General features: G+C 41.1%; 1 protein-coding gene across 1 annotated transcript in view; it reads right to left on the reverse strand.

Moving 5' to 3' along the window:
- Positions 1-12,500, reverse strand: part of doc2b (double C2-like domains, beta) — a 218,045-nt gene that overhangs the window by 136,979 nt on the left and 68,566 nt on the right. The window contains exon 2 of the mRNA XM_055148661.1: positions 5,308-5,387. Coding sequence (XP_055004636.1) covers positions 5,308-5,387 — 80 coding nt within the window. The remainder of the gene's footprint in view (positions 1-5,307; positions 5,388-12,500) is intronic.

The following is a 12,500-nucleotide window of genomic DNA, read 5'->3' on the forward strand; positions in this document are numbered from 1 at the left end:
GGACTACACACATATAAGACACATGTAAAATGAAAAAAAAAAAAAAAAAAAAAACAGTTCTACCATTTAATACTGACATTTACATTTGATCATTTTTATGATCATTGTGGTATCAGAATCAGTGCTGAGTATCAAGTCTATTCCTCAGCATTGAAATTGTGTTAAATATTGTGACAAAACAAATTATGACTGATCTCTGTCCTCTTGATCTCACTGTGACCTCACTGTGACCTCACTGTGACCTCACTGTGACCTCACTGTGACCTCACTGTGACCTCACTGTGACCTCTTGACCCCACAGCCCAGTAGTGTCCGTCATTAGGCTTTTTGGCACTCCTCACAAAAGCACCATTTGTGTCCTGGTGATAATTACACTGCTTTCCTCAAACAATAATGGCTTTGAACATCCCACTCATGGCATTAGCATAATCAATCTTAACACCATTCTAATTGAGTCATTTTTAATCATCTCCTCTGAAGAAGAAACAAATGATTAACCAGCGCTCTGCTTCTTTTTGGCTCAAACCCTCCACATTTGTCCACACACAGAAGCCCTCCAAAAACTAAAGAAATCCTCAAATGTTGTACCAGCACCACTGGGTGATGGTGATACTAGGTGCCACACACACACACACACACACACACACGCACACACACGCACGCACACACACGCACACACACACACACACACACACACACACACGCACACACGCACACACACGCGCACACACACACACACACACGCACACACACGCGCACACACACACACACACACACACACACACACAAAATAAAATTAAATCTGACTGTACTGTGTTATTGTGTTATTGTGTTATTGTGTTATTGTGTCTAGTGTCGTGTTACAGATGAGCTCAAATTCTTTGACCACTACATCACCAGTGACCTCACATGATGAGGACCTGCAGGGGGCGCTCTCGAAATGATAATGTCTCTAATATATACTAGGATCTCATTTGTGTCGTGTGTTTCTTAAATGCTGAAAACATCTTTTTTTAAATTCTTGTAACAGTCAAAATAAAATCTATACCAAGATAAATAATAGTTTGGTGCTTTGATATTTGATTCTGAGAAAATCCATCTTTCTGTAGATTTTTCTCTTTTTTATGTGTAAGCAGCCATGTTTGTTTTTGACACAACCAAGCATGTGTGTGCTGATGTTCATAAATCAGCACAGCTCATCATGAGGATCATTAGACATTGACTGGAATACTTTAGTCCCCCAAACGTCTTTTGTTTTTGTGGATTTCCTTTACAAATCACCGTTTACTAGAGCCTCAGTTTACTTCACACAGTGAGCTATTGGACTGGTATTGGTATCGGCAAATACACTAAGGTCAAGTATCGAATCCGATTTTTATTTTTTTTTAATGGCGTGGGAGCACGACTTACAAGACACAATAAACACAGTTGAACAGTCTGGCTGGCAGACACACTCTGTGAGGCCAGAGGAACGACTCCAATTAATCACTGATCTGTGGTTCCTGCTCAAATCTGCTCTGACAGAAAATTCAGCCTTAAATGAATCTTTTAAAGGAATATTTGTCCACAACTTGGGCACGGATCCAGCCTTTTCAGTTCGGATATCAATACTTTGATTTTAAATATCTGTTAAACAGATATAAACAGATGCCAAGGCAGAGATGAAAAATGTATTTCCTGAAAGCACAGTTAAGTTCTTACACAAGAGATTCAATAGTGTTATGTAACTGTGATTTATCCTTCACATCACTGCAGAACAGCTTCGTCTGAATAAAAGTACACATCCAATCACCCAATCCTGCTTCTCATTATCATCACCAGTATTCAGTACTGATCCATTCATATCAGTATCGGTGCGTTTCTAGCCAAGATCCCATTCAGCCACTGTGCTAAAGAACTGGACAATAGTTTTGCTTGTTTTTCTGCTGACACTCCACGGCAAATGATGAAATATCTGCTGAAGTTGTGCTTTTTTGTGAGGTTTTATAATTGAATGAGCATATGATTGCAATACAATACAAACAGAACAAATGCCCAGGCCTCATACGCCTCCATCCAGACAGCTCCAGATAAAACATGCACTCCAGACTGATCCTGGAGCCCAGCGTGCAGCCTGCTACTGCGATACGAGCCTGTTTCATTTGCCTATGAGGACTAAAGAAGACACAGTAATTATCTATGACACCCATCATGACATTTGAAGCACTGGCACCTTGGCTTCCTTTTAAAGACAGTAGAGTAAGAGAAGGTTTGACCTTGTTGCCATGTTTAGGCTGCTGTGAGACAAACATGTAAGCGAGGTAAATAATCTGCTCTATTCTCTTCCCCTTTGCCTTTTAAATGTACGTCACAGCCAACATCAAGACAAAGCGCAACACACGGTCAGGGGTAGACTGGAGCAAGGACGTGTTGAATAAAGGAGAATCAAGATTACTCACACACTTGAATCACTCTAAATACAATGAGAAGAAACTACCATGAACATTAAAAGCTCTGATAAGTCCTTTTTGCAGAATATGTCTCATTTGAAAGTTCACATGTACGGGGCCCGGTCAAGCAGAAGTAAACAGCAAGGTCAAAAATTCAAGTTAATGCATCTGATATAAAAATGTATTGAACAGATACATATGTACTCTAGTTTATGAAACTGTTGACCTTTTTTCTGTACCATTTTTGGTTCTAAAGTTCCATCCGTTTTAAACAGACCATGTATCAAACATGGAACAAAAATTATTTTCCAAATTTCAAAGACCTGCAAATCATGTAAATAAATGGATATATTTCATCATATCTTGTGTTATTCCATCTTTGAACTGTTGAGGAAGGTACATGATTTTTCAAAAATGATAAAATTTAGCTTGAAAGGACTGACAAATTTGATAGAAATAGTTTCCTTTCATTTTGAAGTAATATTAAAGTATTCAGAAGAAAAAAGCAACAAATGATGTAAAATCCTGCACCTTCTACTTGCTTACACAATTTTCCCTCCGTTACCATGACCTTTCTTAATAAAAAATGTCATTACTCAAAAAGTAAGAGGTTTTTCAACCTAATCTTGTACCATATGGTAGAAAACTATATGAAGCAAATATTCAAACCAGTTTGTTAAGGATATGTAAGTGAGAACCAAGAGTTATCACTGTTTGGATTTATTGCCCAAAAAGTGCTGCATATTTTATTCCCTCCATTACCGACATGAGTTTTAAAATTTTTTGTCAACGACTTGAAAGAATATCACAGGTTTAACTTGACCCTGTTGGAGTGTAACTCTTTCCTACATTCTGATACTTTACTTATTTCAATAGTCCCTCTAGTTTCTAAATAAGAACTATTTGAATGTCAAAAAACTGCCCCTGTTTCCCTCCGTTACTGCTTGACCAGACCCATCTGTAACTTGCAGCTCCAGTTTCTTTGGTTTTAAGTGCTTAAGTTGAACTGTTGTGGCTCACTGTTATTATGGCCTGATTTGTCCAAAAATGTGTCATTATGTGCTCGTACTTATTGCCACACCAGCAAACTGCCAAACAGCAGCACATGTGGAGACAGTCTGTAGCCGGGCTCTGGTGTTTCTCACCTGCACCTGAGACGTTTGTCATTTTAATGTCATTCTTATTCTGTAAAGCACTTTGAATTATGTTTGTACCATTTGTGCCAAGCAAAAAAAACTCTCTGCCAAGATAAGATTTGTTGAAGTTCAGAAGCACAACTCACGCTCCTCATCCTCTCCCTGCCCTATTCATACCACTCTGAAACGTGTGGATGAAGTTGGTGTATGAAGCTGGTGTATGAAGCTGGTGTATGAAGGTGGTGTATGAAGTTGGTGTATGAAGGTGGTGTATGAAGCTGGTGTATGAAGCTGGTGTATGAAGCTGGTGTATGAAGTGGTGTATGAAGCTGGTGTATGAAGGTGGTGTATGAAGCTGGTGTATGAAGTTGGTGTATGAAGCTGGTGTATGAAGGTGGTGTATGAAGTTGGTGTATGAAGCTGGTGTATGAAGCTGGTGTATGAAAGCTTGTATGAAGTGGTGTATGAAGCTGTTGTATGAAGGTGGTGTATGAAGGTGGTGTATGAAGTGGTGTATGAAGGTGGTGTATGAAGCTGGTGTATGAAGCTGGTGTATGAAGCTGGTGTATGAAGCTGGTGTATGAAAGCTGGTGTATGAGCTGTGTATGAAGCTGGTGTATGAAGCTGGTGTATGAAGCTGGTGTATGAAGCTGGTGTATGAAGCTGGTGTATGAAGCTGGTGTATGAAGCTGGTGTATGAAGCTGGTGTATGAAGCTGGTGTATGAAGGTGGTCTTTCCTGTTGTTTTCTCCTGTCTCCCCCTGGACTCTGCTGTGACGCTGTAGGACACAGTGGAGGGACACGTTTGGCTCTTCCACAGGATCTGCTGACCCTCCCTGACCAGTCCTCCTGTGAAACTGACCTCAGATCTTTGACTCAAAGGTCACTGAGACACGCAGTGGAAATGTTTGCAGTTTGCTGCAGCAAAACTTGAATTTTCTTCAGTATCAATAAAGTCTCTCTCAGTCCCAGCGCACATTCACTGCTCTGAAGTTTGCTCTCCAGTTTTATTTTCTTAATCTGTGATACAGGTTGGATTCAGCAACATCGTGTGGTCATTTTTGTACAATTGAAAAAAATAAAATAAAAATTGCTACTCATTAGTCCGATTAGGTTTGTTAGATCCTCTGTATTGATTATACTTCAGACTCTTAATGCTCAGACCTGCATCTGTTTCATCTGTCAAACTGTCAAAGGATCAAACACAGCTCTGTACAGAAGAAAAACAAAGTAAATGTGCTGCTCCACAGTTTGCAGCTCTTTGTTGTGAACATGTTTCCAGTGACGTCAGCTCACACTGGGCTCTGCACTTTTCTAACACACAGGCCACTAGACTTATCAATACTGTGATTTAAATTCCAGGCACATCAGGTCTGCTTTAGACGATTTGTATCTCAGCACAGGGACACAATTCATTTCAATTCATACATGAGTGTTGTGGTCCTCACAGGTTTTGAGATAAAATAAATAAATTAATTTTAAAAATCTGCATGTATCCAGATCCTTCCCTGAACATAAACAATCCAAACATTTAATCAGCACCATTTTACATCCAAAACAGCCTCAGTACTTCCTCTTGTGTCTGCGCCAAACCACAGTCTCACACCTCTCCTTTAAAAACAACAACCTGAGGACCACAGCAGTAAAAATGACAAATGAGGATTGTTTCATTTACACAACCAGAAATCAATATTCTCAACCTAATATCCCTCAACTCCCCCCTCCCCCCACAGGCGTCTCACCTTGGCCTTGTTGATAGTGCAGTGCAGGGCGTTGTTCTCCTGGTCGTACAACAGGCTGAACTCCAGAGTCCCCAGAGTGGCTGTAAAACAAACACACACACTGTTTTACATTTGAAGATTGAAGTCCCCATAACTCCTGAGCTCTGAACAAGTCAGCTGTGTGCTGTCTGTGTTTCATTGGAATTTATTGTCTGAGAATCAGGAAGTGTGCACCAGCATGCTAGTTGTTCTGGTCTTTGAAAGTTGTGAAACTAGCCACACAGTCAGTCAGCTGTGGGTCTCTGACAGCTGATGGGCTGTGTGAGGACGCTCCATCCTGACTCATATCTGACTCTAAAATATTGATAGTACTTATGTTATTCTTCCTGTAGTTCCTCCTCTGTCCACCTGCTGTGTGTGACACACACTCACACACACTCACACACTCACACACACTCAAACTCTGATTTCACTTACAACTGTAATAACAATGTGTGGAAACACTTTCCCCATTTGCATTCTTACTGCCAGGCCAAGCAGGAACATCTCAGAGGAGAACAGAACTGTCAAATGTCTCAACAAGCACATACTCATCCAGACTCAAACTCATATCCAAACGAGACGCCATTTTGAGCAGGTATCAGTGCTAAACAAGTCCCATGGACAGGACAGAGCAGAACCTTTCCTGAAGCTTTAGAGTGATCTTAGTCTCAGAGTGCAGCTTTAACTGTCATAACTGCATTACATTACACACTAAACACCACGACACACAGGAGTGTGTGGGCCGTGCCACAAGACAACACCTCCCATTCACACACACTTCTACAAACATGTATTTATAAAAGCATTTGTGAAGTTTGAGATCCGCTCCTCCTCCTCTCCCCACGCCAAAAGCACCATGTACAGATATAAACTCATTCACACACACACACACACACACACTATGCTGACACACAGAGAACTAAGAGTGTGTGACACAATACGACTTCTCATAATTCTCACAATCCTCTCCAGCCCCAGTCCACATCTAACCAGGCTGGCACCACCTAGTGCCTCCTGTCAATTTCATTTCTCTCCAGTGACTAGGTCAGGAATCAAAATACACCAGATGGTTCGCAAATTCATGAATTTCATCAAGGGGAAAGACATTATTGTCCTTCTTCTTACGAGATTTGGGAAAAGCTTCATATAACAGTTAGCCCCGTTAGCGGCGCATTACATACTCCACGAACAAATGAAAAAAAATACCAAACTACCCTGAATGAAACACTGTGAGGTCAGACGGTTTATATATATATATATATATATATATATATATATATATATATATATATATATATATATATTCTGATATTGAAGAATTATCCAGGTATTTTGAATCTACATGTATGTCAGTTTTGGACAGTGTGACCAAATGAGTCCACTCGCGCTGCTCGACGTGAATGCAGGAGAGCTGAGTGAAGGTGGGAGAAGGATAAGCTTCATGTTTCACGCTGATACTGACAACTGACAGACACACAGCACATGTCCTTTTTAGAACGGTGGATGCAGCTCGAAATGTCCCACAGTCTGATCACTTTGAAGCTTTTCCCTCTGGTGTGTCAACATTTTTTGAACTTTTTTATAAACAAAGTTGAGACACATCAGGCTCTTCTCAGCACTTCACCTGTGCTCCAGTCTGATGCTGTCACATGTCTAGTTTGTTTCAGTCAGTTTGAACCAGTGACACTATCTCGTTTAGAAAAAGCGGTCAGGGAAATGAAGCCTTCTGCTTTACCCAAACACCCTGTTCTTCCTGGCCTGTTTGGTCCACCATAGCGCCCTCTGGACTGTATTATATTAACTGCAGTCTGGCACATGGACTGGTACCTGTTAGCCTTAAACATGCTCGTCCAGCCTTTCATTAAGAAGTCTGGCCTTAATCCTAAAGAGCCTTCACATTTTCGTCAGATTTCTAAACTAAACTACTTCAAAAAGGCATTTTCAGAACAGCAAGAGATGCCTGAGGTTTTTCAGTCTGGTTTTAAAAACCTTCACAGTACTGAGTCAGGGCTTCTAAGGGTTTTTAATGATATTTTTGTGTCTACTGACTCTGGTCACGCTGTTGCTCTGGTGTTATTGGATTTGACTGCCGCGTTTGACACAGTGAACCACGAGATCCTCCTGTGTCATCTGCAGAATGGGGTTGGCATCCAACTGATCTGATCTGATCATCTGATCCTACTTAACAGATAGACATTTTGTGTTCAGGTTGGTGATTGGGTTTCATCCACAGCTCCCCTGTCATGTGGTGTGTCCCAAGGATCCATCCTTGGGCCTCTCCTTTTTTCACTGTACCTACTTCCCCCAGGACCTGTTCTCTGCATGGGAGCATGTGTATGCTGATGACAGACAAATGTCAGAATGCAGATTGTGTCACTCATCTGTTGGACTGTATTGATGATGTGAAAACTGAAGTTCTTTTAATTGGTCTAAGTTGTGCTGGTAGTGATGGTCCAGTTAACCTAAGATCCTTGGCACAGTTTGTCAAACCCACTGTCACAAACCTGGGACTGAAAACTGAGAAGACTTTAAACTTGACAAACAAATGTGCTGTGGTAAAGGCTTTTTCCATTTGAGGCAGTTGGCAAAGATAAAGCCATCACTTTCAAGACACCATTTTGAGATTTTGATCCACACTTTTGTTACGACAAGACTGGATTATTGCGATGCAATGCCCTCTATGTTGGCATAAGTCAGTCCTCAGCAGGCTTCAGCTCGTCCAAAATGCAGCTGCTCGTCTTTTAACTTGTTCACAGAAATATGACCACGTGTCCCTGATTCTGTCTGCCCTTCACTGGCTCCCTGTTTGTTTCAGAGTGGATTTTAAAATACTTTTATTTGTCTTTAAATACCTAAATGCCTCGCAGTAGCTGCTGGTGCCATCCTCTCCTCTGAGCTCCCTCAGATGCTCTGACCAGGCTCTGCTCTTGTTCCTCAGTCCAGGAGGAAGCTCAGAGGAGACGGAACATTTTCTGATGTTGGACCTAAATGATGGAATGAGTTTCCTTTTCACATAAGACAAAGTGACTCTGTTCTTGCTTTAATTCACTTCTTAAAATACACTTGTTTTCTTTGGCTTTTAACTCGTTTTGAGTCCTTTACTGCTCAATAATTGTTGCATTTTTTTCCCCACTGTATTATACATATATATATATATATTTTTTTTTATCTGTGTATTATATGTGTTGTTTTAATAGTGTTTTATAAATAAACTGGATTTGGATTTGGACCTCCACATGCAGCCTGCCTTTATGATGTTTTCCATCTATAGGCTATTGCAGTTCAAGCAAAATGACAAATGATGATCTCTGTATGACAGAGTTTTCACAACAATATCAACAGCAACTAGCATGCTAACACCAGCTACTCCAGCATTAAATCCTGGTTCACAGACAATAAAAACACTGCAGAACTGGATGCAGGCAGCACACAGCAGCTGTTACATTCTCTTCACTAGAACAAAAACAAAACAAAACAAAACAAAAAACATAAAAACAAAATGAATCTTTTTCATCTTTTAAATACACCTGTTCAGCAGTGTTTAATCTTGGATGATTTGATGTTCTTTCTAAAGGTTGCCACATACTACAGGATTTTTCAGTCTTAAATGATTTTTAAAAATGTGACAGAAAGTGCACACCACAAACACAAGGAGAATGTGATGAGTCTTAAAATCTCTGATCACAAAGACTGCAGCAGGATAGAAGGAAGTAGTGACGCTACTCACTTTCAGTGTTCAAAAGATCAGAGCACTGCACTTCTAAAACAAAACTGTGTTATCTTTTATAGTATAAATGTCACTGTTGTTAATCTGCAGCTTCAGTTCGATCCATGCACTGTGTGGATGTAAATAAACACATGAGGAACTACTCTCACCTTTTTACTTTTAAAGAACATTTCAAACTGGATTCACATGGTGGTTTTGTGGACTGATGTCATTATTTGAGGAGGATAAATTCTATAGATAATGTGGATGAGATGTTGCAGTTGAAATATTTATTTAAATTTAACTTTATTTAACTTTTTTTTAAGAGGTGAATAATAATGATTATTGCTCTTTACTGATGTGACTCACGACTGTCCAATGTGTTCATCAATAAACTGTCTCTGTGTCACAGCCGCAGGACGACTACACAAGAGAAAGACAGCAACACTTTCACCACTTTGTGTTTAAATGTTATTATTCTCATTTTACCTAAAAGAGTTCCTGATTCTGTTTACATCCTATAACTTACGTCGCACTGAGCAGCTCCTTTTTTATGCTCTCTCTATAAAAAAGAAATTGGCTGCAGAGCAGTTCAATCTAAAGCCCCGAATGAAAGAAACACCTAACCCCCTCTATTCTCCGTGTACTTGTGTAAAACATCAGCTTGGAAACACGTCCAGACACCTGCTGCTGCGTCTACACTTTTGTGTCATGTACTTTTATAAAGTGTATGTAGAGAGTATATACATTTACACATATGCTGTGATGACAGTGTACTGTAGAGTGTAAATGTTGTCCTCACTGTGTGTTTGTTTTTTCTCATCCTTCCTGTCGTTGCTGTTTATTGTGCAGAGGATCCCCCGCAAACGAGATGTTACAAGGGGCTTCCTTCTAAATAAATAAATTCATTTAAAAAATATTCATGTGTGTGGGGAAGCTGGCCAGTGGTCTCAAGTAGGAGGCAGACTCAGAAAATGTTTTGTTTCACCAACAAAAATGTATTCATAAGTTCAGAGTGCTATCATGGGCAAAAATAATAAGAACACATTTACACAAAATAACTGAAATTTACAAAACTATGAAAACCCATGTGTACCTGGCAACACTGCCATGAGAGAGTTTATGTCTCAAGACGCTAAACTGTCTATATAGCGCCCCTCGCAGGAAGGACCACCATCCGGGTCAGTACAAAATCTTCTTCAGGTCAGATATTAAAGGTAAGTTCCCCTTTACAACAAACTATAAACACTGAAACATCGAAATCAAATATTCAAAACCCATTAAAGAAAAAGAACTGAAGCCAGTTCTCCCTCCACATGGTGTGGCCCAAAACCTCCCACAGAGGCTTTAAACATGTCCGTCCCAGAGGCTTTTGTCTCCAGAGCAGGTGGAGGAACAGGTAAACACGTCAGTGTCTGCAATAACTGAAACATACAACTAAACTGAACAGATTTAAACAAATAAAAGGTCATATTTAAAGTTAAACTTGACTGTGTTGTAATGAACTTAAACAAAGACTAAATAAAAGAAACCCGAGAGAGTTCTATTTAGTAGTTGAGTTGTTTATGGAGAAATGAATGTGAAATGAAAGTAAGGTGAGTCTACAGGGACAAAGGTTTTCTTTGTCACAGTCTGGTAAATGTCTTGCCCAATAACACAGCAGTGAGGACAGAGTCTGTGTTTAGAGTCTGGGCCTTGTTGTTAGTCACTTCTGGAATAAAATACTACAAAACCTATCAGGACTTCAAACTTTGTCCTGGATCAAACACACATCTGCTGTTGTGATAAAGGTCAGTCTCCAGCTCACACACACACACACACACACACACACACACACACGCGCACGCACACACACACACACACACACACACACACACACACACATCCACACAACACACACGCACACACACACACACACACACACACACACACGCGCGCACGCACACACACACACACACACACACAATCCACACAACACACACGCACACACACACACACACGCACACACACACACACACACACACACACGCGCGCACGCACACACACACACACACACACACACACACAATCCACACAACACACACACACACAATCCACACAACACACACGCGCACACACACACACACACACGCACACACACACACACACACAATCCACACAACACAACACACACACACACAATCCACACAACACACACGCACACACACACACACACACAATCCACACAACACACACGCACACACACACACACACACACACACACACACACACACACACACAACACACACAACACACACACACACACACACATCCACACAACACACACGCGCGCACACACACACACACACACACATACACACAATCCACACAACACACACGCGCACACACACACACACACACACACACACAACACACACACAACACAACACACACACACACAACACACGCGCGCGCACACATACACACACACACACAATCCACACAACACACACACACAAACACACGCCCCACCACCCACCCACATACACAACACACACACACACAACACACACAAGCCACACACACCACACACACACCACACACACACACACACACCCACGCACACACACACACAACACACGCTCCACACGCCTGAGTCGTCGTGATGGGGACCAGTAGCATTTTTATCTGAACTTATTTCAAAATGCCACCACTTCTTGGAAACTGTTGTTCCTCTTTGCACAATAGAAACTCAATTTCCAGCCGGCTGCCCACCTCCTCTTTGGGGGGTCTGTAGTCATCACAGTGTGGACGTCTATGATGTGTCTTTATAAAAAAGAGGTTTGTGAAAGTGAAGAGGGATGTACTGAATCAGCCGTCTGACTTCACTAAAGTCTGACCGTGGTGAGGTTCTGGCTCCATAGTCTCGTGCTAACTGCACGTCCACACACACACACACACACGCGCACACACACACACACTCCACAGGGATGGCAGATCACAGACACAAACATGCCGTCATGTATGTACAAGTGTGTGTGGAAAAGAAAGAGTCTGTGAGTCTGTGTGTGACAGAGGCACCTATGGTTTGTTGCTGCTTACAGGTCCTATATTACAGAAAATGGACTCTTGTGAGCTTTAAACCATGTTCTACTTCCTCAAAAACAGACCTGGAGTTGTGTTTTGTTTTATTGGCACATGTAACTCTTTATTATTAGTCTGTCTACATCTCCAAAGCTCTAAATGCTCTACTCCACCTTGTGAACTGCTCCTTTTACCTGTTGTTCAGTAGAGATTGGCAGTTCCAGGGCTGAAATGATCCAGATGATTCTAATGAAGGTGTGTGGAGCTTAAATACACAGTGGAGCACTTGACATTACAAGGTAGAACAGAGTGGTTTCTGCTTGAGAGAAGAACTCAGCCTAAATCTGCAGAGTTTGTGTGACTGAAACAAAACATGATGATTTTATTTAATTTATTTTTTATG

Source organism: Boleophthalmus pectinirostris, unplaced genomic scaffold, assembly GCF_026225935.1.
Source record: "Boleophthalmus pectinirostris isolate CB_2022bp ecotype Guang Dong unplaced genomic scaffold, ASM2622593v1 HiC_scaffold_12, whole genome shotgun sequence".
In the NCBI taxonomy this organism is placed as follows: Eukaryota; Metazoa; Chordata; class Actinopteri; order Gobiiformes; family Gobiidae; genus Boleophthalmus; species Boleophthalmus pectinirostris.